Source organism: Pan paniscus, chromosome 10, assembly GCF_029289425.2.
Source record: "Pan paniscus chromosome 10, NHGRI_mPanPan1-v2.0_pri, whole genome shotgun sequence".
In the NCBI taxonomy this organism is placed as follows: Eukaryota; Metazoa; Chordata; class Mammalia; order Primates; family Hominidae; genus Pan; species Pan paniscus.
In genome coordinates, this window is record NC_073259.2 from 12,131,896 (window position 1) to 12,152,916 (window position 21,021).

Sequence of the window (21,021 nt, forward strand, 5' to 3'; positions counted from 1 at the left end):
CAACTATACAGGTGCCAGGCTCCTGCCGCACACACTCATCCACCTGCACCTACACCCACACTGAACCAGAGCACTAAAATACAAGGAAACTTTTATTTTCAATTTTCATCAAGAAATTTGCTGTGGTTTTTTATGCTTTTGGTTTTTTCCTTTTTTTTTTTTTTTTCCACTTTATTTCATTTAGCCGCTCAGTGGCTAGAGCCGCTGGGTTCCTGGTATTAAAAAGATGCCAACAGAGGTAGCTGTGTCTCGCCCAGGGGCCCAGCCCACTCTGAATACCCCCCAAAAAGGAGAAAAGAAAACACAAAATAAACCAACAAAATAAAACCAAAAGGAGGAAAAAATTCAGATCATTTTCTTCAAGCCTGGCAGGAACCCACAACAGTTTGTGTGTAACAGGCGTTACAGTGGGGAGAAGCCAGGGTCCAGAAGGCCAGCCCGCCAGCTCCTGCAGATGGCGCCGGCGCTACTGCTGCATGTCTCTCCTGCAGGAAGGGCACCACTGCCCCTCACTCCCTCCCCTCCCCCAGTGCACTGGGGCTGTTCCTTTACAACATGGAAGATGGGCAGAAGGAAGGTGAGGGTCTCTCAGGCCCCCAGGGGAGAAGCTGGGACAAGAGAAAGTGAGGAAGGTCACTGCTCAGCGGTGGAGGTGGTATCAGTCTGCATCTTCACTGCTGCTGGGCTACCTAGAGAAGGAGACCCAAGGAGTCAGAATTCCAGATGATAGGAATCCACCCAATCTCAAGGGAATTCACTGATAGGCCACCCACCCAGTATGTAAAGCTAGGGACATAAAGCAAAGTTACAAGCTCCAGAATGGTTCTGCAGGAAGAGGTGGTGTCAAGAAGAAAATGGTCCTACCTGCTGTGGGGTAGGTTCGGGTGCCCGGTTTGCCAGGCGGCTGAGAATGTTACGCTCTGACATCTGTAACCTCACAGCAACTGGGGGAATTCGGGCAATGGTAGCTGGGAGTCGAGTCACATCAGCTTTCATGTCACTCAGCAGTTCTTCCAGCTGTTTCAGAACTGCATAGGGAGAAAAAGAGGTGGTGAGCTGTGGTGGCCAAGACTGAGCTCCCTCTACCCTAGTGGACCAGCCCCCCATCACTTCTCAGTGACCAAGTAACTGTGATGTATTGTCTTCTGTCATCTGACCTGACCTCCACCATGTTCAAATTCCTACTCCTCATATTCCAGTTCCAACTGTCCATGATTTTGTGCTTTTTAAAGTCACCTAAACCTTCACTATCCCTTACTATTACTGTATTTCCTCTTCTTGAGAAGCTTATTCGTTTTTTCTCTTACTTCTCTACCTTCAGAATCTGTCTCCCACCTCCATTATAACAGCATTCTTTTCCTTATTTCACCCTCCGCCTCCTCATAACCTTTTACTTTAATTAGAAACAAAATGTTGAAAGGGGTCTAGAATTTGAAGGGATCTTTTATCACCTGAAGTTACCTCTAAAGTATCGCAAATGACACTGTATTATTCTGCTTTGCTTTCCATCTCAAGAACCTGAATATGTTTAAAGTTAAAAGAGGTGGCCGGGTGCAGTGGCTCACACCTGTAATCCTAGCACTTTGGGAGGCCAAGGCAGGCGGGTCACCTGAGGTCGGGAGTACAAGACTAGGCTAACCAACATGGAGAAACCCCATCTCTACTAAAAATACAAAATTAGCTGGGGCGCGGTGGCTCATGCCTATAATCCCAGCACTTTGGGAGGCAGAGGCGGGTGGATCACCTGAGATCAGGAGTTCAAGACCAGCCTGGCCAACATGGTGAAACCCCATCTCTACTAAAAATACAAAAAATTAGCTGGGCATGGTGGCAGGCGCCTGTAATCCCAGCAACTTGGGAAGCTGAGGCAGGAGAATCGCTTGAACCCGGGAGGCGGAGGTTGTGGTGAACTGAGATTGCGCCATTGCTCTCCAGCCTGGGCAACAAGAGCAAAACTCCATCTCAAAAAACAAACAAAAAAAAACCAAAATTAGCCGGGCATGCCTGTAGTCCCAGCTACTCAGGAGGCTGAGGCAGGAGAATCACTTGAACACAGGAGGCGGAGGTTGCAGTGAGCCGAGATCACGCCATTGCACCCCAGCCTGGGCAACAAGAGCAAAATTCCACCTCCAAAAAAAAAAGGTGGCCAGGGCGGAGCACAGTGGCTCACACCTATAATCCCAGCACTTTGGGAGGCGGAGGCGGGTGGATCACTTGAAGTCAGTTTGAGACCAGCCTTGCCAACATGGTGAAACTCCATCTCTACTAAAAATACAAAAATTAGCCACAAGTGGTGGCGCATGCCTGTAGTCCCAGCTACTCGGGAGGCTGAGGCAGGAGAATTGCTTGAACCCAGGAGGCAGAGGTTGCGGTGGGCCAAGATCACACCACTGCACTCCAGCCTGGGCAACAGAGCTAGACTCTATCTCAGAAAAAAAAAAAAAAAGAGGTGGCCAGGTACAGTGGCACATATTTGTAGTCCCAGCTACTCAGGAGGCTGAGGCCGGAGGATCACTTGAGTCCAGGAGTTCAAGACCCACCTGGGCAAAATGGTGAGAGCCCATCTCTTTTTTTTTTCTGGAGTCTCACTATGTTGCCCAGGCTGATAGCCTGTGCAATGGCACGATCTTGGCTCACTGCAAACTCCGCCTCCCGGGTTCAAGCGATTCTCCTGCCTCAGCCTCCTGAGTAGCTAGGATTATAAGCGTGCGTTGCGCCACATGCCCAGCTAATTTTTCTATTTTTAGTAGAGACGGGGTTTCACCATGTTGGCCAGGCTGGTCTCAAACTCCTGACCTCGTGATCCACCTGCCTTGGCCTCCCAAAGTGCTGGGATTAGAGGCGTGAGCCACCGCGCCCGGCCTGGAGTCCATCTCTTTAAAAAAAAAAAAAAAAAAGGCAAAGAACTACTGTCCTTGATTGCCTCTAAGATACTAACTTCCCAAGGATGGCAAAGATCCCTAGCACCTCCTCAACTCCCAGACAAAGGAGCTCTGAAAGTTTGAAAACAAATATATGTACATTAGGATGCAGTCAGATCAGGGAGGCCGAATCGGCAGGAGGCAGGGGAGCCACTGGCTACCTTTGTGCAGGACTGCATTGGCTGGCTTGTTTCCTGCCATTGACTCCTTGGACAGGTGCTGATGACTTTCCGCCAAACACTCCACCTCAGCAAAGCGGGTGTTGAGGGCCATGGAAGGGTGAGAAGGGTCTTCTGACATGTTCAAGTAAGCAGCCCGGCGCAGCTGTTCCTCAATCACCAGAGCTTGTTCTAAGAGCTGGACAAGGGATAAGAGGAAATGGGAGTTCGACTGATAACTCACTTTGCTCACTTCTGACTGGCCTCTCAGCTCACCTCTCATTGTTTCAGATGGTAATAAGAACCTATGAAGAACTTCATGGACAGCTCATTCCCACACCCAAGTAGTTTAACTTTGCCTTGTAACTTTTTTCTTTCCCTTTTTCAATGTCCTCCTTTTTAAAACTCTTTACCCTTTAGGTTCTCTTATACAAAAGCAATAAAAACTCAATTTAGAAAATAGAATATCAAAAATTTTTAACAACAGATAATCCCACCTTCTAGAAATACATCCTGATATTTTTCTTTTTAGGTTTTTTTGTGCATAGTTTTTTACATAACTGAGATCATACTATATACATACCCATATTATGTTTTCATTTAGTTACACAGTTAAGCATCTTCCTTTTTATCATCTACTCTTTATCAACTACTCTTCAAAAACACGTTTTGGCTGGGCACGGTGGCTCACACCTGTAATCCCAGCACTTTGGGAGGCTGAGGCGGGCAGATTACTTGAGGTCAGGAGTTCAAGACCAGCCTGGCCAACATGACGAAACCCCGTCTCTACTAAAAACACAAAAATTAGCCAGGTATGGTAGTGCGCACCTGTAACTGCAGCTACTCAAGAGGTTGAGGCAGAAGAATGCTTGAACCCGGGAGGCAAAGGTTGCAGTGAGCCAGGATCGCGCCACTACACTCCAGCCTGAGTGACAGAGGGAAACTGTCTCAAAAAAAAAGGGGTTACTTTGCTATTTTAAAATATTTTTGTTTTTTATTTCCTCTTATCGCCATCTCACTCCCATTCCTCTGAAAAGCAACTTTTCTAATATAGTAATACTGTGGCTTTTTGTCAGGTTTTTAAAAACTGTTTCTGTTTCATATGTATGTTTCTAAGTTACAGAATGATGTTTTCTGTATCTATAAAATGCTTTTTCTTCTCCCACTACATACCTTTTAAAAGGTACTCTTATGTTGTATGCACATGAATTTTGTTGCTTCTGTTGTTTAATGCCCCATGATATGAATACATGTTTCACCTATGCATTCTCCTAATGCTGAACATTTATGTTGCCTCTAGGCCCCCACCACCAAAAATCATACTGCAAAAACACTCATGCACATGTCATATGATGGAGCTGTATTAAAGAGTCTTTGAAATATATCCCAAGAGGCAGAATGTTGGTTCTTAATTTATGAAAAGATTTTAATTACTTAAAAAATATATTCATAAAACATATGACTCAACATGAGAAGATTTCTCATACCCTTCTCCTCTCCTAGTGTCAGCCAGCACTTCTATGCAGATGATTTGATGCTTCTCAAACATGTACCTTCAGCACTGGTTCTGATCCCACTAGTGTATGGTGATGGGGGTAGGTAGTGGGAGGGGGGCTGATTTGTGAGAAATACCAAAAGACTTGTCTAAAATTCGGTATCATTCTTTTCTACAAACTGCTCCCTCTCTTCTTAAATGACAATTTAACTTTCTCAGTGACTCAGGCTCAAAATGTTATTTTCAGTCTCACTCATTCTGTACCTCAAATCCAGTAAGTCAGGAGTTGGCAAGCTACAGCCTGTGGGCCAGATCTGCCCCACCACCTGTTTTTATATGGCTCAAGAGCTAAGAATGGGTTTTACATTTTAAAATGGTTGGCAAAAAGTCAAAACAAGACTATTTCATGCCACTTCATGAGAATTATACAAAATTCAAATTGTAATATCCATAGATGAAACGCTGAAACACATCCTAACTTATTCATTTATGTATCCCCTGTGGCTGCTTTCACACAACAAAGATGGAGTTGAGTATATGCAACAGAGACTACAGGTCCCACAAAGGGACTATCTGGCCCTTTAATAGAAAAGGTGTGGTTGGGTGCAGTGGCTCACACTTGTAATCCCAGCACTTTGGGAGGACAAGGCGGGCAGATCACCTGAGGTCCAGAATTTGAGACCAGCCTGGCCAATATGGCAAAACCCCATCTCTACTAAAAATACAAAAATTAGTCAGGCATGGTGGTACATGCCTGTAATCCCACCTACTTAGGAGGCTGAGGCAGGAGAATCGGTTGAAGCCAGGAGGCAGAGGGTGCAGTGAGCCAGGAAATGTCGCCACTGCACTCCAGCCTGGGCAACTGAGTAAGACTTTGTCTCAAAAAAAAAAAAAAAAAAAAAAAAAAAAAAAAGGGTTTTATTAACCGTTTTTGGTTTGGGGGGAGAAAAAAAGGTTTGCTGACCCCTACAGTAAGTCACTAAGTCCAATAAATTCTTTGGTGTTGTTTCCTTTATCTTTACCCTTTTCATTTTCCACAACCAGCATCACAGCCCAGACCCTTAACACCTCATGATTATATGACAGTTTTATAATCTTACGAATGCTGTTTCCATTTCCCTTGGTCCTATCAAAACTCTGCTCACAAACTTTCAGTGGCTGCCCATTAACGATAGGGTAAAGTCCAAACTCTCTTATCTGGTGCCAAGAACCCACCTACTGACCTCTAGCCCGTCCACCTTTCTCGTTCCAACCTACCTCCCACCATCACCCAACACAAATGTTTTCCCTACAGCTCAACTGGGCTATCTGCTCTTTCCAGACATACTAAGCTTTGCTGCCTCACATCTTTGCCCAACCTAATCCCTTTGTTCAGATACCCTTCTGTTTCTACCAAAAAAATCTCCGTCGCATTCTTCAAAACTTCATTCCAATGCCATCTTCTCCATAAAGCCATTTGTGAGTTCCCTCCCTACTCCAATTCCCTCTCGAGAACTTTTTTTTTTTTTAAGACAGGGTCTTGGATGGGCACAGTGGCTCACGCCTGTAATCTCAGCACTTTGGGAGTCCGAGGCGGGCAGAACATGAGGTCAAGAGATCGAGACCATCCTGGCCAACATGCTGAAACCCTGTCTCTACTAAAAATACAAAAATTAGCTGGGCGTGGTGGCACACGCCTGTTGTCCCAGCTACTCGGGAGGCTGAGGCAGGAAAATCACTTGAACCCGGGAGGCAGAGGTTGCAGTGAGCAGAGATCTTGCCACTGCACTCCAGCCTGGCAACACATCAAGACATTGTCTCAGGAAAAAACAAAACAAAACAGGGTCTCACTCCAATGCCTAGGCTGGAGTGCAATGGCACAATCTAGGCTCATTGCAGCCTACCAAGTAGCTGGAACTACAGGTGCACGCCACCAGAACTGGCTAATTTTTGTATTTTTTGTAGACATGGGGTTTTGCCATGTTGCCCAAGCTAGTCTTGAACTCCTGGACTCAAGCAATCAGCTCTTTTAAATGCTGGGATTAGCCACTGTGTCTGCCTCTCTGAGAACTTTCTTTTCTTGTCTTTTTTGAGGTGAGTCTCGCTCTGTCACCAGACTGGAGTGCAGTGGTGCGATCTCGGCTCACTGCAACCTCCGCCTCCCGGGTTCAAGCAATTCTGGAGAACTTTCTTATGCCAATCAGCAATCTCTCTCCTGATATGCAGAATGACATTCATTTGATTACACATGTGCTCCTACTTGAAACTGAAAGCTCCTTGAAAACAGATACCATGCTTTGTCTTTTTATCCCTGGGCACATCATTGCTTAGTACATAATACCTGAAGGCTTATTAGTGTACCATTTCTTCCCCAATTATACTCAGCGTATGAGACAACAGACACATCTTTTTTTTTTGAGACAGAGTCTCACTCTGTTGCACAGGCTGGAGTGCCGTAGCACGATCTCAGCTCACTGAAATCTCTACCTCCCGACTTCAAGCGATTCTCCTGCATCAGCCTCCCAAAGTGCTGGGATTACAGGCGTGAGCCACCGCACCTGGCCCACACAGGCACTTTTTAGCCCAGAAAAAAGAACCAGGCCAGGCATGGTGGCTCATGCCTATAATCCCAGCAATCTGGGTGGCCAAGGCAGGTGGATCACTTCGAGGTCAGGAGTTTGAGACCAGCCTAGCCAACATGGTGAAACCCCATCTCTACTAAAAATACAAAAAAAAACAGCTGGGTGTGGTGGCAGGCACCTGTAATCTCAGCTACTCAGGAGGCTGAGGCGGGAGAATCACTTAAACCCAGGACACAGAGGTTGTAGTGAGCAGAACAGAGGCTGCATCACTGCATTCCAGCCTGGGCGACAGAGATTCTGTCTCAAAAAAAAAAAAGAACCAGCAGCACACTGACTAATAGCTCTACATCTTCAGAGATGCAATTCAATCCCACCTCTATATCTTTCCTGAATACTCCAATCTGCAGTGTTCCCCAAACCAACCCCTCTGCACTAGTGTGTCACTGATTGGACACATAGTCACCTACAGCTCATGTACAGTTAGTTAACTTTCAATTCTGTGTGTCTTCAACCCTAACGTGTAAGTTACTTGGGAGCAAAGCCTTCCATAGAATGAAGAAAGTGAGAACGGTGCACTGGATGGACAGACTCCCTCTGCTGCAGGACGTTATGCACTTTCAAGTTTGTCACTTAAGCAATATATTCCTCCCCAACCGCTCACCTTAAACCTTCGAGCTAGAAATTTATTCTTGATCTCTAAGAAATTGCCACGGTTCATTTCACCCTTGAAAGGCTCATTGAGGATGGCATAGCGTGGGTCATTCTGGATGTCTTGCCACCGGGCATAGCCATGGCTATTGGAAAAGTGCTCAGGAAAAACAAAACAAGGAAAGTAAGAACCTCAAACTAAAAGACCTTCAGAACCTTTCACCAAAAGCCTCAGTACAGATTCAGGCAAAGGATACTTTATAATGCCGGCTAGCAGCCAGTAGTCATGCCGTCGATGCCAGATCTCATAAGTCTTCTTGGTAACTGTGGCTGCCCGCTCTTCATTCTGCCAAAGGGAGTGCAACTCTGAGGAGGAATTTAGGGAAGGTTGGGGGTGGGGGGAAGCAAACATCTGTGAGAATTGAAAAAGCTACTTATTCTTGTCCCCCACCATCCCCTACCCCTGGATCCATTTCATATAATTTGCTTCTGGCTTTCTCCACAGAACCCACTATCAGTTTGGCATTCCCTCATCAAACAGAGGTAAAGAGGTAAAGTCCCTGTACCGTGGTTTCTGACAAGAACCCCAATTTCACATCAGATCCTTCTAACCCTGGTGGGCCCCTCATTTCCATACCAGTAAAACCACCATCTGCAATGTTAAACATGAAACGTTGTTTAATATTTTTCTTCTGTTTCTCATCATTCAGGTCCTTGGGGGTCTCTCCATTCTGAAGCATCACCTCTTTTTTCTCTTCTTCTTCTTTCTTCTCTTCTACAGAATATGGGGAAGAAAAATGTCAGCTCCAGCCAAAGCCCAGCACCATCGCCCTTACCCAGAACACTGTATGCTACAAGAATCCATCCACCTACACCCCTTCTCCACCTGGGTGTCTCTCAGACCCAGAAAATGGTGCCATTGGCCCACTGACAACTAAATGTGGGGACAGGTGCAGTCTTTTATCTTGGGATAAAATGGCTAGATGAGTATGGACGGGGAAGCAGGGCAGATACAGTCCCTGCTTCTGGTTTTAGAGTTCTTCTAAACCACAATCAACTTCTCCAAACACCCACCTTTGTCTTCTACCACAATAGGGGTCAGATCTATTGCTGACTTTTCCTCCACCTTCTCTACGTCAGCAGCACCTAGGGGAAGAAATGTTATTGAGACTATACCTAAAGGAAGAACATTCTCCTCTGTTGCACACTATTATCCAATTGGATAGACCCACATCTAAATGTCTGCAATTACAGTAATGTCAGCTGGGCATGGTGGCTCATGCCTGTAATCCCAGCATTTTGGGAGACAGCAGCAGGCAGATCACTTGAGGTCAGGAGTTCAAGACCAGCCTGGCCAACAAGGTGAACCCCAATCTCTATTAAAAATACAAAAATTAGCTGGGTGCGGTGGCTCATGCCTGTAATCCCAGCACTTGGGGAGGCCAAGGTGGGTGGATCACCTGAGGTCAGGAGTTAGAAACCAGCCTGGCCAACATGGTGAAACCCTGTCTCTACTAAAAGTACAAAAATTAGCCAGGCGTGGTGGCTCACACCTGTAATCCCAGCACTATGGGAGGCCGAGATGGGTGGATCTCTTGAGGTCAGGAGTTCGTGACCAGCCTGGCCAACATGGTGAAACCCCATCTCTACTAAAATACAAAAATTAGCCGGGCGTGGTGGCGCATGCCTGTAATCCCAGCTACTCAGGAGGCTGAGGCAGGAGAATTGTTTGAACCCAGGAGGTGGAGGTTGCAGTGAGCCAAGATCACACCACAGCACTGCACATCAGCCTGGGCGACGGAGCAAGACTCCATCTCAAAAAAAAAAAAAAAAAAAAAGATTAGCCAGGCATGGTGGCTACTCAGCAGACTGAGGCAGGAGAATCACTTGAACCCAGGAGGCGGAGGTTGCAGTGAGCCAAGATCGTGCCACTGCACTCCAGCCTGGGTGACAGAGTGAGACTCCGTCTCAAAAAAAAAAAAAAAAAAAAATTTTGGCCAGGCGTGGTGGCTCACGCCTGTAATCCCAGCTCTTTGGGAGGCCAAAGCGGGCGGATCACGAGGTCAGGAGGTGGAGACCATCCTGGCTAACACGGCGAAACCCCGTCTCTACTAAAAATACAAAAAATTAGCCGGGCATGGTGGCAGGCGCCTGTAGTCCCAGCTACTCGGGAGGCTGAGGCAGGAGAATGGTGTGAACCGGGAGGCGGAGTTTGCAGTGAGCCGAGATGGTGCCACTGCACTCCAGCCTGGGCAACAAAGCAAGACTCCGTCTCAAAAAAAAAAAAAAAAATTAGCTGGGCATGGTTGTGGCACGCCTGCAATCCCAGCTACTCAGAGGCTGAGGCAGGAGAATCGCTTGAACCCAGGAGGCGGGAGTTGCAGTGAGCAGAGATTGTGCCACTGCACTCCTGCCTGGGTGACAGAGTGAGACTCCATCTCGAAAAAGCAACAACAACAACAACAAATAAAGTCATAAGAGATACCTTAAGTTAGGGGAAAACCTGCCACCTAAAATCAAGGGTGCAGGATTCTTCAGTGTGTCGCTTCCTCCTGATATCTCTACAGCCCCAGCGAAAATTCACGAGTGACCATGGTTCACACAGGGATCTGTAGTGCTTAATATGGATACCGGCCAGGCATGGTAGCTCACGCCTGTAATCCCAGCACCTTGAGAGGCCAAGGCAGGTGGATCACCTGAGGTTAGGAGTTGGAGACTGGCCTGACCAATATGGAGAAACCCCCTCTCTACTAAAAAATACAAAATTAGCTGGGCATGGTGGTGCATGCCTGTAATCCCAGCTACTCAGGAGGCTGAGGCAGGAGAATCGCTTGAACTCAGGAGGCGGAGGTTGCAGTAAGCCGAGATCGCACCATTGCACTCCAGCCTGGGCAACGAGTGAAACTCCTTTTGAAAAAAAAAAAAAAAAGCCAGGCACAGTGGCTCATGCCTGTAATCCCAGCAATCTGGGAGGCAAAAGCAGGTGGATCATGAGGTCAGGAGATTTAGACCAGCCTGGCCAACATGGTGAAACCCTGTCTCTACTAAAAATACAAAAATTAGCTGGGCATGATGGCATCTGTCTGTAATCCCAGCTACTCGGGAGGGTGAGGCAGGAGAATCGCTCGAACCTGGGAGGTGGAGGTTGCAGTAAGCCAAGATCGCGCCACAGCACTCCAGCCTGGCGGCAGCACTAGACTGTCTCAAAACAAACAAACAAACAAAATGTGGATACCTTTACCTTTGGGCTCTGTCTCCATAGGTTCCTCTGTTCTCTCCTTCACCTCTGCCTTTTCCACTTTCTCCTCTCCCTCAGGGGGTTCAACAACGACCTTTTCATCCTCTGAGGCAGGGGCAGGGGCCTGTGTACACTTCAAAGGAAAAAAAAACAAAAACAAAACAGATGAAGCAGACAGGCCAGCAACTAAAAGGAAGACTGGACTTACACATTTGTCTTTAGTATGGCATTCAGTCACCCCCATCTCTTACCTCAATGGCAGTCTCAGGGGCTGTAGATTTAACCTCCTTTTCTCCTTCTATGCTCTCTTCTTCTTTGAGGCTATTTTCCTCTATTTTTATCCCATCTTCTGCAGAACAATAAGAGACAATCAATTAGGAAGAAGGTACTAGATCAGAGAGAAGGTCATTTCTTCCCAGTCTGTCTCATCTTAAATTGTCCTCTCGTGCCTTTAAGAGCCAGCCCTATTCTTAGGACGGCCCTCCTAAACTGAGAGGGAATTGCTGTGTGTCCTGCCAGACTACCCTGTTAGAACTGAGCACAGGGGAGCAGAAAAATAGGCCAGGACAAAAAGAGAGGGACAGAAAATGATAGGACAGGCAGACTTACCAGCAGGTGGGACAGGTGCAGGAGTGTTGGGCTGCGTGTCCCCTGGAGTGGAGGGTGTAGGAGTTTTTGGGGAGGGTGACCCTGGCTGGGACATTTTCTTGTTTTCCTCTACCTCAGCCAGTTCAGGCATGCTCCAGCGCCCATTAACATGTTCAAACTCCTGAACCTGTAGCAATGGGACAAGAAGTTGAAGACCCAATTCCAGCTACAGGCTCCTTTCCTATTGGCCTTCCAGTCTCTGCCTCCCGGGTTCAAGCAATTCTCCTGCCTCAGCCTTCTGAGTAGCTGGGAATACAGGTGCCCGCCACCACGTGCAGCTAATTTTTGTATTTTTAGTAGAGATGGGGTTTCGCCATGTTGACCAGGCTAGTCTCTTAACTCCTGACCTCAAGTGATCCACCCGCCTCAGCCTCCCAAAGTGCTAGGATTACAGGTGTGAGCCACTGCGCCTGGCCCCCTAGAAACAATGGCAAGAGGCTCAGGGCTCACCTTCTTGCGAATCAAAGACATAACACCAATTCTAGTAAGGACATGCTGGCGAGACAGGCCTTCTCGGGGGACACCATCAGCAAAGGTCTCAGCCCCATCTGCCCCCGGCTCACATAAATGCCGCATGAAAAGAGAGACATATGCCCTGTGTAAAGAAGTAGAGAAAGAGTTAAACAGGGATCATGCTGACTCTTAGATTCTTTTCCATCCCTTCGTGAGGCATTATCACAGGCAATAACTATGGCTCCACCTTGAGGTAAAGCCCACCACTGCACGGGAAGGCTTATCTCTAGACCCCACAAGAAGACCCAGGTTCTCTTCCAGGGAAGCTAGGAACACATTACTAACAGCTTCACCTGCCAACTTCAACAGAAAAGATAGCCCACTTCCCTGCACGGCTGGGCCTAGAACCATGGAATGACCAGATAGATAGCAGAAGCCCTTGCTCTAGATCAGTCCACTCCAGCCCTCAACTCACTTGAACTCTTTCTCTGATTTGCCTCGCAGGTCTCTTACAAGCCACTGGGTAGTAAAAGCATCCTGAGGTGGCATACCATATCGCATAATTGCATTAAGAAAGGCTTTTCGCTGACGAGCATTAAAACCAAGTACCTAGGGGAAGAAGAAACCCAGGTGAGAGGCAGCAGGTCGCATTCCACCAAAGATGCAATATCTGACACTCACCCCTCCTTAGAATCGTATGGCACTTACTTCAATATTCCCACCAACACGGGCCAACAGAGGAGGCAATGGCTTATCTTTATCATTCCGCAGGCCCTTACGACTGGGCCTACGGGGAGCTGCAAGAAGAAAAAGATGAATGAGTGACACAAGTAGGATATTAAACAAAGCAACATTTAGAAAAGCAACAAAAAAAGCACAGCCCTCACCTTCTGAACGTTCATCAAAGTCTTCATCACCTTCCTCTGAAGCCACTGAGTAATCGGACTGGTTGTCGGACTGGTCGTCCTGCCAATCTGGAGGGAGAGAGGGCAGATGAGCGGGGCCCACTGCTCTAGTGGAACGGCCCATGGGTGGGGGGCGGGGCCGGCCACACACACCTCGGTCCTCCTGGGAGCCATCATTGTAGTTGACCTGTTTACGGATTCTTTTTCCTTTGCCCAGATTTCGGGCTAGATCTTCTTGCTGCTGCTCATAATGGTGCCGCAGCAATTTCTCCCAGTAGTCAGGATCCACACTTTCTTCCTGTTTAATGATTTCCCGTTCTACCTCCTCTTCCTCCTGGGACAGAGGGAGGGCCAGGACTCAGGAGTGCTGAAGTCAGCATCACCAGCTACCCCTGGTCCTCACAGTTCCCACTCTGCTAGCTCCTTTTCATGACTGGACTCTTAAATACTTGGTGTGCCTGTTTGGACCTAAGAACTTAGAAGAAATTTAATTGAGAGTACACAGCTCCTCATAATTACGTATAGATTAGCAGTCAGCATAACTCAAGAAAAACATGGGATAGAGCTATTATCACAGGTAAGGATGAAGAGACAGAATGCTTTCTTCTAACCCCTTGCACTGATGCATATACAATTGAAAGATAGCAAAAAGAAAAGAGGTCAGAGCCTTAGCAAGGCAGAATGGAGAAGCTTCTGAAGTACTGTAAAAGATTTTCATAAGAGAGAAGGAAGGAGAGGATGACTATAAGCCTTTCTATTCTTCATAAACTTCATAAAAGCTTACCAACTGTCTGCAGAACGAAAAGAATTCTATATAGCCTCTTATGTCCCAAAAACGTTGATACTCCTCTAAAAGTGAATTTTTTTCAGACACTTGAGGACCACTCACTGATTCCACATCCCTTATATTGGAATTAAACAGCTGCTAATAGCATAACATTAGAAACAACCTAAAAGCCCATCATTATGGAACTAATTAAATAAATTACAATCGGCCCTCTGTATCCATGGGTTCCGCACCTGTGGATTCAAACAACCATAGATGGAAAATATTCAGAGAAAAAACAAAATTATGTCTGTACTCAACATGTACAGACTTTTTTCTTGTCATTATTCCCTAACCAATGTAGCATTTACATTGCATTGGTATTACTTTTATGTTTACAAGGAAAAAAAAGTCTTTGGGTACATATATGTGAGTGTACATATATGTGTATGAATATAGGTGTAATTTGTATACACATAAAATATTTTTGGAAAGATATAAAAGGAACTGAAAACATTAGTTGTCCACAAGAAGGGAACTAAATTGTTAGAGGACAGGAGAGAAAAGAGATACGTGTGTGTACATATAAATATATATTTTTTTTTTGAGAGAGGGTCTAGCTGTGTTGCCCAGGCTGGAGTAGAGTGGCGTCATTACGGCTCACTGCAGCCTCGACTGCCAGGTTTAAGCAATCCTCCCACGCAGCTGGGACCACAGGCGTGAGCAACCACACTCGGCTAATGTTTTTATTATTTAGAGACGGAATTTTACCATGTTGCCCAAGTTGGTCTCCAACTCCTGGGCTCAAGCGACCCTCCTGCCTCAGCCTCCCAAAGTACTGGGATTCTAGGCATGAGCCACTGTGTCTGGCCCTTTTGTGTATTTTGAACTATGTAAATTCTATCTATTAAAAATAAAACTTAAAAATATTTTAAAAGAAGTCAACAGCAGCTGTCGTCACTAATCAAAGAACGATTTGTATACTTATGTAGTCACCAGCAAGGATGATCCACTTAGCATGTGCTCTCCCATCAATCACTTCTATTACATTCACTGCCACTGAAAGGAATGTGAGCATTCTATCAATAGGGTCGTTTCTGATTGAACACTACGGTACACAGACCTATGTCAGACCATTCAGCCACACTTACATATAAACTGAGGTTGGACGCATTACCTTCGAGAACAAAATCACAGGTAAGCATCAGGGAAACACAGCAAGGGGGATGGTTCTGAGGTGGAAGAATGAGAAAAGATGACAAAGACCACCAGAACCAATGCCAACTGAAAGAACCCGGAGCTGAGTGGTTTACAGAAGACAAGAAAAAGGAAATTTTATTTTTCCATTTCATACCCCTCTATATCATTTAGGAGAGAAAAACATTAAAACAAGCCAGACACACATTCCTCACATACTATTTTTTTTACTATAAAAGACCAAGAAAAAGAAGGGAGGAGAATAAAAAGGTATATACCGATTCTAATCTTTTTGAGACGGAGTCTGGCTCTGTCCCCCAGGCTGGAGTGCAGTGGGGCAATCTTGGCTCACTGCAAGCTCTGCCTCCCAGGTACAAGTGATTCTCTGCCTCAGCCTCCCGAATAGCTGGGACTACAGGCGCCCGCCACCACGCCCAGCTAATTTTTTTATTTTTAGTAGAGACGGGGTTTCATCGTGTCAGCCAGGATGGGCTCGATCTCTTGACCTCGTGATCCACCCGCCTTGGCCTCCCAAAGTGCTGGGATTACAGGCGTGAGCCACCGCATCCGGCCCAATTCTAATCTTTAAAAAAACATGGTGAAACCCCATCTCTACTAAAAATACAAAAAATTAGCTGGGTGTGGTGGCACGTGCCTGTAGTCCCAGCTATTCGGGAGGCTGAGGCAAGAGAACTGCTTGAACCCGGGAGGCAGAGGTTGCAGTGAGCCGAGATCATGCCACTGCACTCCAGCCTGGGCGGGAGAGCAAGACTGTGTCTCAAAAAAAAAAAAAAAACACACACACACAAAGAGGCCAGGCGTAATGGCTCACGCCTGTAATCCCACCACTTTGGGAGGCCGAGGCAGGCGGATCACTTGAGGTCAGGAGTTCTAGAGTATCCTGGCCAACATGGTGAAACCCCGTTTCTACTAAAACTATAAAAAAATTAGCCAGGCATGGTGGTGCATACCTGTAATCTCAGCTACTTGGGAGGCTGAGGCAGGAGAATTGCTTGAACCCAGGAAGTGGAGGTTGCAGTAGGCTGTGATTGCACCACTGAACTCCAGCCTGGGCAACAGAGCAAGACTCCGTCTCAAAAAAAAATACATAAGGCCAGGGGCAGTGGCTCACGCCTGTAATCTCAGCACTTTGGGAGGCAGAGGTGGGTGGATCACAAGGTCAGGAGATCGAGACCATCCTGGCTAACACAGTGAAACCCCATCTCTACTAAAAATACAAAAAAAATTAGCCGGGTGTGGAGGCAGGCGCCTGTAGTCCCCAGCTACTTGGGAGGCTGAGGCAGAAGAATGGCATGAACCCGGGAGGCGGAGCTTGCAGTGAGCCAAGATCGCACCACTGCACTCCAGCCTGGGGGAGAGAGTGAGATTCCATCTCAAAATAAATAAATAAATAAATAAATAAATAAATAAATAAATACACAAGGAGGCCTGGTGTGGTGGCTAACACCTGTAATTCCAGCACTTTGGGAGGTCAAGGCAGGAGGACTGCTTAAGGCCAGGAGTTCAAGACCATCCTGGGCAACATAGCAAGACATCTCTAAAAACATTTAAAAAATTAACCAGGTGTGGTAGCACACATCTACTAGGGTCACTCTTCAGCCCAGGAGTTTAAGGTTGCACTCAGCTATGATTGTGCCACTGCACTCTAGCCTGGGTGACAGAGCAAGACCCTGTCTCTTTTGTTGTTGTTTTTCTTCAAACACAGTCTGGCTCTGTCATCAGGCTGGAATGCAGTGGCGCAATCTCAGCTCATTGCAACCTCTGCCTCCTGGGTTCAAGCAATTCTCCTGCCTCAGCCTCCCGAGTAGCTGGGACTACAGGTGTGCTTCATCGTGCCTAATTTTTTTATTTTTAGTAGAAACGGGGTTTCACCGTGTTGGCCAGGCTGGTCTCAAACTCCTGGCCTCAAGTGATCTGCCTGCCTCGGCCTCCCAAAGTGCTGGGATTACAGATGTGAGCCACTGCACCTGGTAGAGACCCTGTCTCTTAAATAAAAACCAGAAAACACAAAGAGATAGATTACCTAGGATCTTCTGCCTTTTCTCTAGAGAGATGAGGTAGCATTCAAAATTTCATTTGTAAGGTTTAATAAAACACATAAGAGAAAATGACATTCTGGTAAAGAGCCAAAATAACTGTTGTGAGCATGATATTTGGTTGTAAGTTTTCTGACAACCAAGGCAAAGATGAAAATCTGATTAGTCATGTTATCAGCTTTGTTTTCAAAGGAAGAGGATCAATTCATCAACATAAGAATTTGCCTACAGATATTTTCCTCTTGTCTCAAATACCACCTTGGTCTCAATTCCAATTTTCAGACCAATTACCAAGCACAGGATTGCCTTGGATTCATACTCACCCCCATTTCTTCTTCCCGTACCACATACTGGGCCACTTTGAATGAGCTCAAATATTCATTCATGCCCTGCAATTCTGTGTCTTCAGTCTCATCCTGGTTACGGTCCAGCAGCCGTTCAATGGCCTTATCATCGTAGTGGATAACACTGCTATCTTCTCCCTCTTTGTTGTCTCCTCCTATAAAAAATCAAGGGCCCATATCCCCAAAGTCAGTTTCAGCAGCTGCAGTGGAAAAAGCAAGTCCCACAAGACCCTTGGTATCAAAGATTCTCCCTAACCTTTAGAGAAGGCCAAGCCCCACACCAAAACGCAAGTTCTTGACTACTCACCTCCATCAGTGGCTTCATCCTTGAATAGTTCCTCAGTGCCAAATTTGAGGATATCATCAAGCTCCTGTTTGGACATAGATCCAGTCTTGGAGCCCAGCCCAGGCCGCACCACTAGATGCGTCAGCATCATTTTCTTCTTTGCCACCTGCGTGATGCGCTCCTCCACTGACGCACGGGTCACAAACCGGTAGATCATTACCTTTTTATTTTGCCCAATCCGGTGAGCTCTGCTAAAGGCCTGGAGTTGAACAGGAAATAAAGCCAGAAATTGTATTTTCCTGGTGCCACTCTTATCCTGACTTCCACATAATATTCTAAATTCAGTACAAGGCAAGGTCCACAGCCTACATTCATAGGAAACTTCCTTTTGCACCCCTGCCTCCAGACACCACCCTCTATTATCATGTTACTCAAAATAGGATCACAGCTAACCAAACTCTGGCTTACAATAAGGTAAACAACACAAAAAGAATCTGTTGTTTCTCACTTAAAAACCTAATTCCAGATGGTGGAGCCCTCATAGAGGCCACTATGCCTTTCTAGCATAACATGTTACTTATTAAGGCTGCCTGCTGCCTCTGCTCACCTGAATGTCATTATGGGGGTTCCAGTCAGAGTCATAGATAATAACTGTGTCAGCAGTGGCCAGATTGATTCCAAGGCCCCCAGCTCGAGTGGAAAGCAAGAAGCAGAACTGCTGAGCACCCGGTGCTAATAAAAGAACCAAAAACACCATTAGAAGTGCCTCCTAAATTCCAATTCATAAATGTAGTTTAAAAAATTAAGCCGGGGGCAGTGGCTCATGCCTGTAATCTCAGCACTTTGGGAGGCAGAGGCAGGTGGATCATTTGACATCAGGAGTTCGAGACCAGCCTGGCCAACACGGTGAAACCCTGTCTCTACTAAAAATACAAAAATTAGCCAGGCGTGGTGGTATACACCTGTAATCCCAGCTACTCAGGAGGCTGAGGCAGGAGAACCGCTTGAACCTGGTAGGCAGAGGTTGCAGTGAGCAGAGACTGCACCACTGCACTTTAGCCTGGGCAACAGAGCGAGAAACTCCATCTCAAAAAAAAAAAAAAATTTAGCTGGGAATGGTGGCACACGCCTGTAGTCCCAGCTACTCAGGAAGCTGAGGCAGGAGAATCACTTGAGCCCAAGAGTTCAAGGTTATAATGAGCTCTGACTGTGCTACTGCACTCCAGCCTGGGCAACAGAGCAAGACTCTAACTCTTATAGAAAAATGTCAGAATAGGCCAGGTGCAGTGACTCACACCTGTAACCCCAACACTTTGCGAGGCTGAGGTGGGCAGATCACCTGTGGTCAGGAGTTCGAGACTAAGCTGGCCAACATGGTGAAACCCTGCCTACTAAAAATACAAAATTAGCCAGGCGTGGTGGCAGGCACCTGTAATCCCAGCTACTCGGGAGGCTGAGGCAAGAGAATAGCTTGAACCCAGGAGGCAGAAGTAAAAAAGAATGTCAGAATATAAAACCTCATTAGGCAAACACCACAGTAATAATCATTGTAAGCAAGGTCCACTGACGAATACTAAAATCAGTGTGAAAGTTTAAGGAGAAACAGGACACTGACATAGTCTCAAATATCTCCCTCAAGCTATTTATCAATCAGAATGGGAACAATAGAAACTTTACACTGCAGAAACTCAGCAGGCACCACCTTAACCAGTGATCAAGTCATTACCAGTAAGGGGACATATGAACATCATGTCCGTCCCCCAGTATGATGAACTGAAAAGGACACATCATCGACTGGGCGTGGTGGCTCACGCCTGTAATCCCAGCACTTTGGGAAGCTGAGGCGGGTGGTTCACAAGGTCAGGAGATCGAGACCATCCTGGCCAACATGGTGAAACCCTGTCTCTACTAACAGTACAAAAATTAGCCGGGCGTGGTGGCAGGTGCCCGTAATCCCAGCTACTCTGGAGGCTGAGGCAGCAGAATGGCTTGAACCCGGGAGGCAGAGGTTGCAGTCAGCCAAAATCAGGCCACTGCACTCCAGCCTGGTGACAGAGCAAGACTTTGTCTCAAAAAAAAAAAAGAAAAGGACACATCATCACCTCTGTGGCATTCTTGCCCAGAATGTCTAATCTAATCAAGAGAAAACATCACACAAACCCAAACTTAGAGACATTCTACAAAATAACTGAACAGTGCATATCAAAAGTATCTATATTGACCAGGAACAGTGGCTCACACCTGTAATCCCAGCACTTTGGGAGGCCGAGGCGGGCGGATCACCTGAGGTCAGGAGTTCGAGACCAGCCTGGCCAACATGGTGAAACCCTGTCTCTACTAAAAATACAAAAATCTGCTGGGCCTGTGGTGGCACACACCCATAATCTCAGCTACTCAGGAGGCTGAGACAGGAGTATTGGCTTGAACCCAGGAGGCATAGGTTGCAATGAGTCAAGATCGAGCCACTGCACTCCAATCTGGGCAACAGAGTGAGACTCCATCCCAAAGAAGAAAAAAAATCTGTATCATATAAGAAAATAAAGAAATGTCACAGATAGCAGGAAGCACAATAACTAAATGGAACACGGGACCTGGGATTGGATCCTGAAACAGAAAACAGACATCAAGAAAAATTGGTGACATTCATTGAAGTTCTGTCATTTATAGTACAATACCAATGTTAATTTCCTAGTTTTGATCATTGTACTGCAGTTACGTAAGTTATTATTAAGAGAAGCTAGCTAGTTGAACAGTATACATGAACTCTCTCTGCTGTTTTGCAACTTTTTTCTAAGTCTAAAATTAAAATAAAAAGTTTTTTTTTTAAACAAGGAGTAGTGATACTGAGCACAGTGGCTTATGCCTATAATCTCAATACTTTGGGAGGCCAAGGCAGGAGGATTGCTTGAGCCCAGAACTTTGTGATCAGCCTGGGCAACATGGCAAGACCCCATCTCTACAAAAAAAGTTTTCTAGTTAGCTAGGTACAGTGGATCAAGCCTATAGCCCCAGCTAGCTGAGAGGCTGAAGCAGCAGGATCACTTGAGCCTGGGGGTGTGTCCAGGCTGTAGTAAGCCATGATTGTGCCACTGCTCTCCAGCCTCGGCAACAGAGTGAGACCTTATCTCGAATAAACAAAACAAAACAGGCTGGGCGTGGTGGCTCGTGCCTGTAATCCCAGCGCTTTGGGAGGCCGAGGTGGGCGGATCATGAGGTCAGGAGATCGAGACCATCTTGGCCAACATGGTGAAACCACATCTCTACTAAAAATACAAAAATTAGCTGGGCGTGGTGGCACACGCCTGTAGTCCCAGCTATTCGGGAGGCTGAGGCAAGAGAACTGC

General features: G+C 46.4%; 1 protein-coding gene and 1 non-coding gene across 29 annotated transcripts in view; both read right to left on the minus strand.

The window, feature by feature from the left end:
• Positions 1 to 74: 74 nt before the first annotated feature.
• The window catches only part of CHD4 (chromodomain helicase DNA binding protein 4), a 44,579-nt gene continuing 23,632 nt past the window's right edge, over positions 75 to 21,021 (minus strand). For 6 of the 28 annotated variants that reach the window (XM_055095301.2, XM_055095296.2, XM_055095298.2 and 3 more), the window contains exons 23-40: positions 18,285 to 18,409; positions 17,699 to 17,936; positions 17,371 to 17,546; positions 13,181 to 13,361; positions 13,010 to 13,096; positions 12,831 to 12,919; positions 12,598 to 12,731; positions 12,120 to 12,264; positions 11,631 to 11,796; positions 11,273 to 11,370; positions 11,025 to 11,154; positions 8,858 to 8,929; positions 8,421 to 8,558; positions 8,041 to 8,149; positions 7,797 to 7,929; positions 3,080 to 3,278; positions 865 to 1,028; positions 75 to 689 (exon numbers count right to left, since the gene is read on the minus strand). In XM_055095301.2, coding sequence (XP_054951276.1) covers positions 672 to 689; positions 865 to 1,028; positions 3,080 to 3,278; positions 7,797 to 7,929; positions 8,041 to 8,149; positions 8,421 to 8,558; positions 8,858 to 8,929; positions 11,025 to 11,154; positions 11,273 to 11,370; positions 11,631 to 11,796; positions 12,120 to 12,264; positions 12,598 to 12,731; positions 12,831 to 12,919; positions 13,010 to 13,096; positions 13,181 to 13,361; positions 17,371 to 17,546; positions 17,699 to 17,936; positions 18,285 to 18,409 — 2,402 coding nt within the window. In that variant the 3' untranslated portion in view covers positions 75 to 671. Of the gene's footprint in view, positions 690 to 864; positions 1,029 to 3,079; positions 3,279 to 7,796; positions 7,930 to 8,040; positions 8,150 to 8,420; positions 8,559 to 8,857; positions 8,930 to 11,018; positions 11,155 to 11,272; positions 11,371 to 11,630; positions 11,797 to 12,119; positions 12,265 to 12,597; positions 12,732 to 12,830; positions 12,920 to 13,009; positions 13,362 to 17,370; positions 17,547 to 17,698; positions 17,937 to 18,284; positions 18,410 to 21,021 lie in introns of all 28 variants that reach the window. The other 22 variants (XM_055095294.2, XM_063593310.1, XM_055095297.2 and 19 more) reach the window with 8 other exon arrangements.
• Positions 11,456 to 11,591, minus strand: LOC112436813 (small Cajal body-specific RNA 11). Its single transcript, XR_003025503.1, has one exon. It is a non-coding gene; the product is annotated as a small Cajal body-specific RNA 11 (non-coding RNA).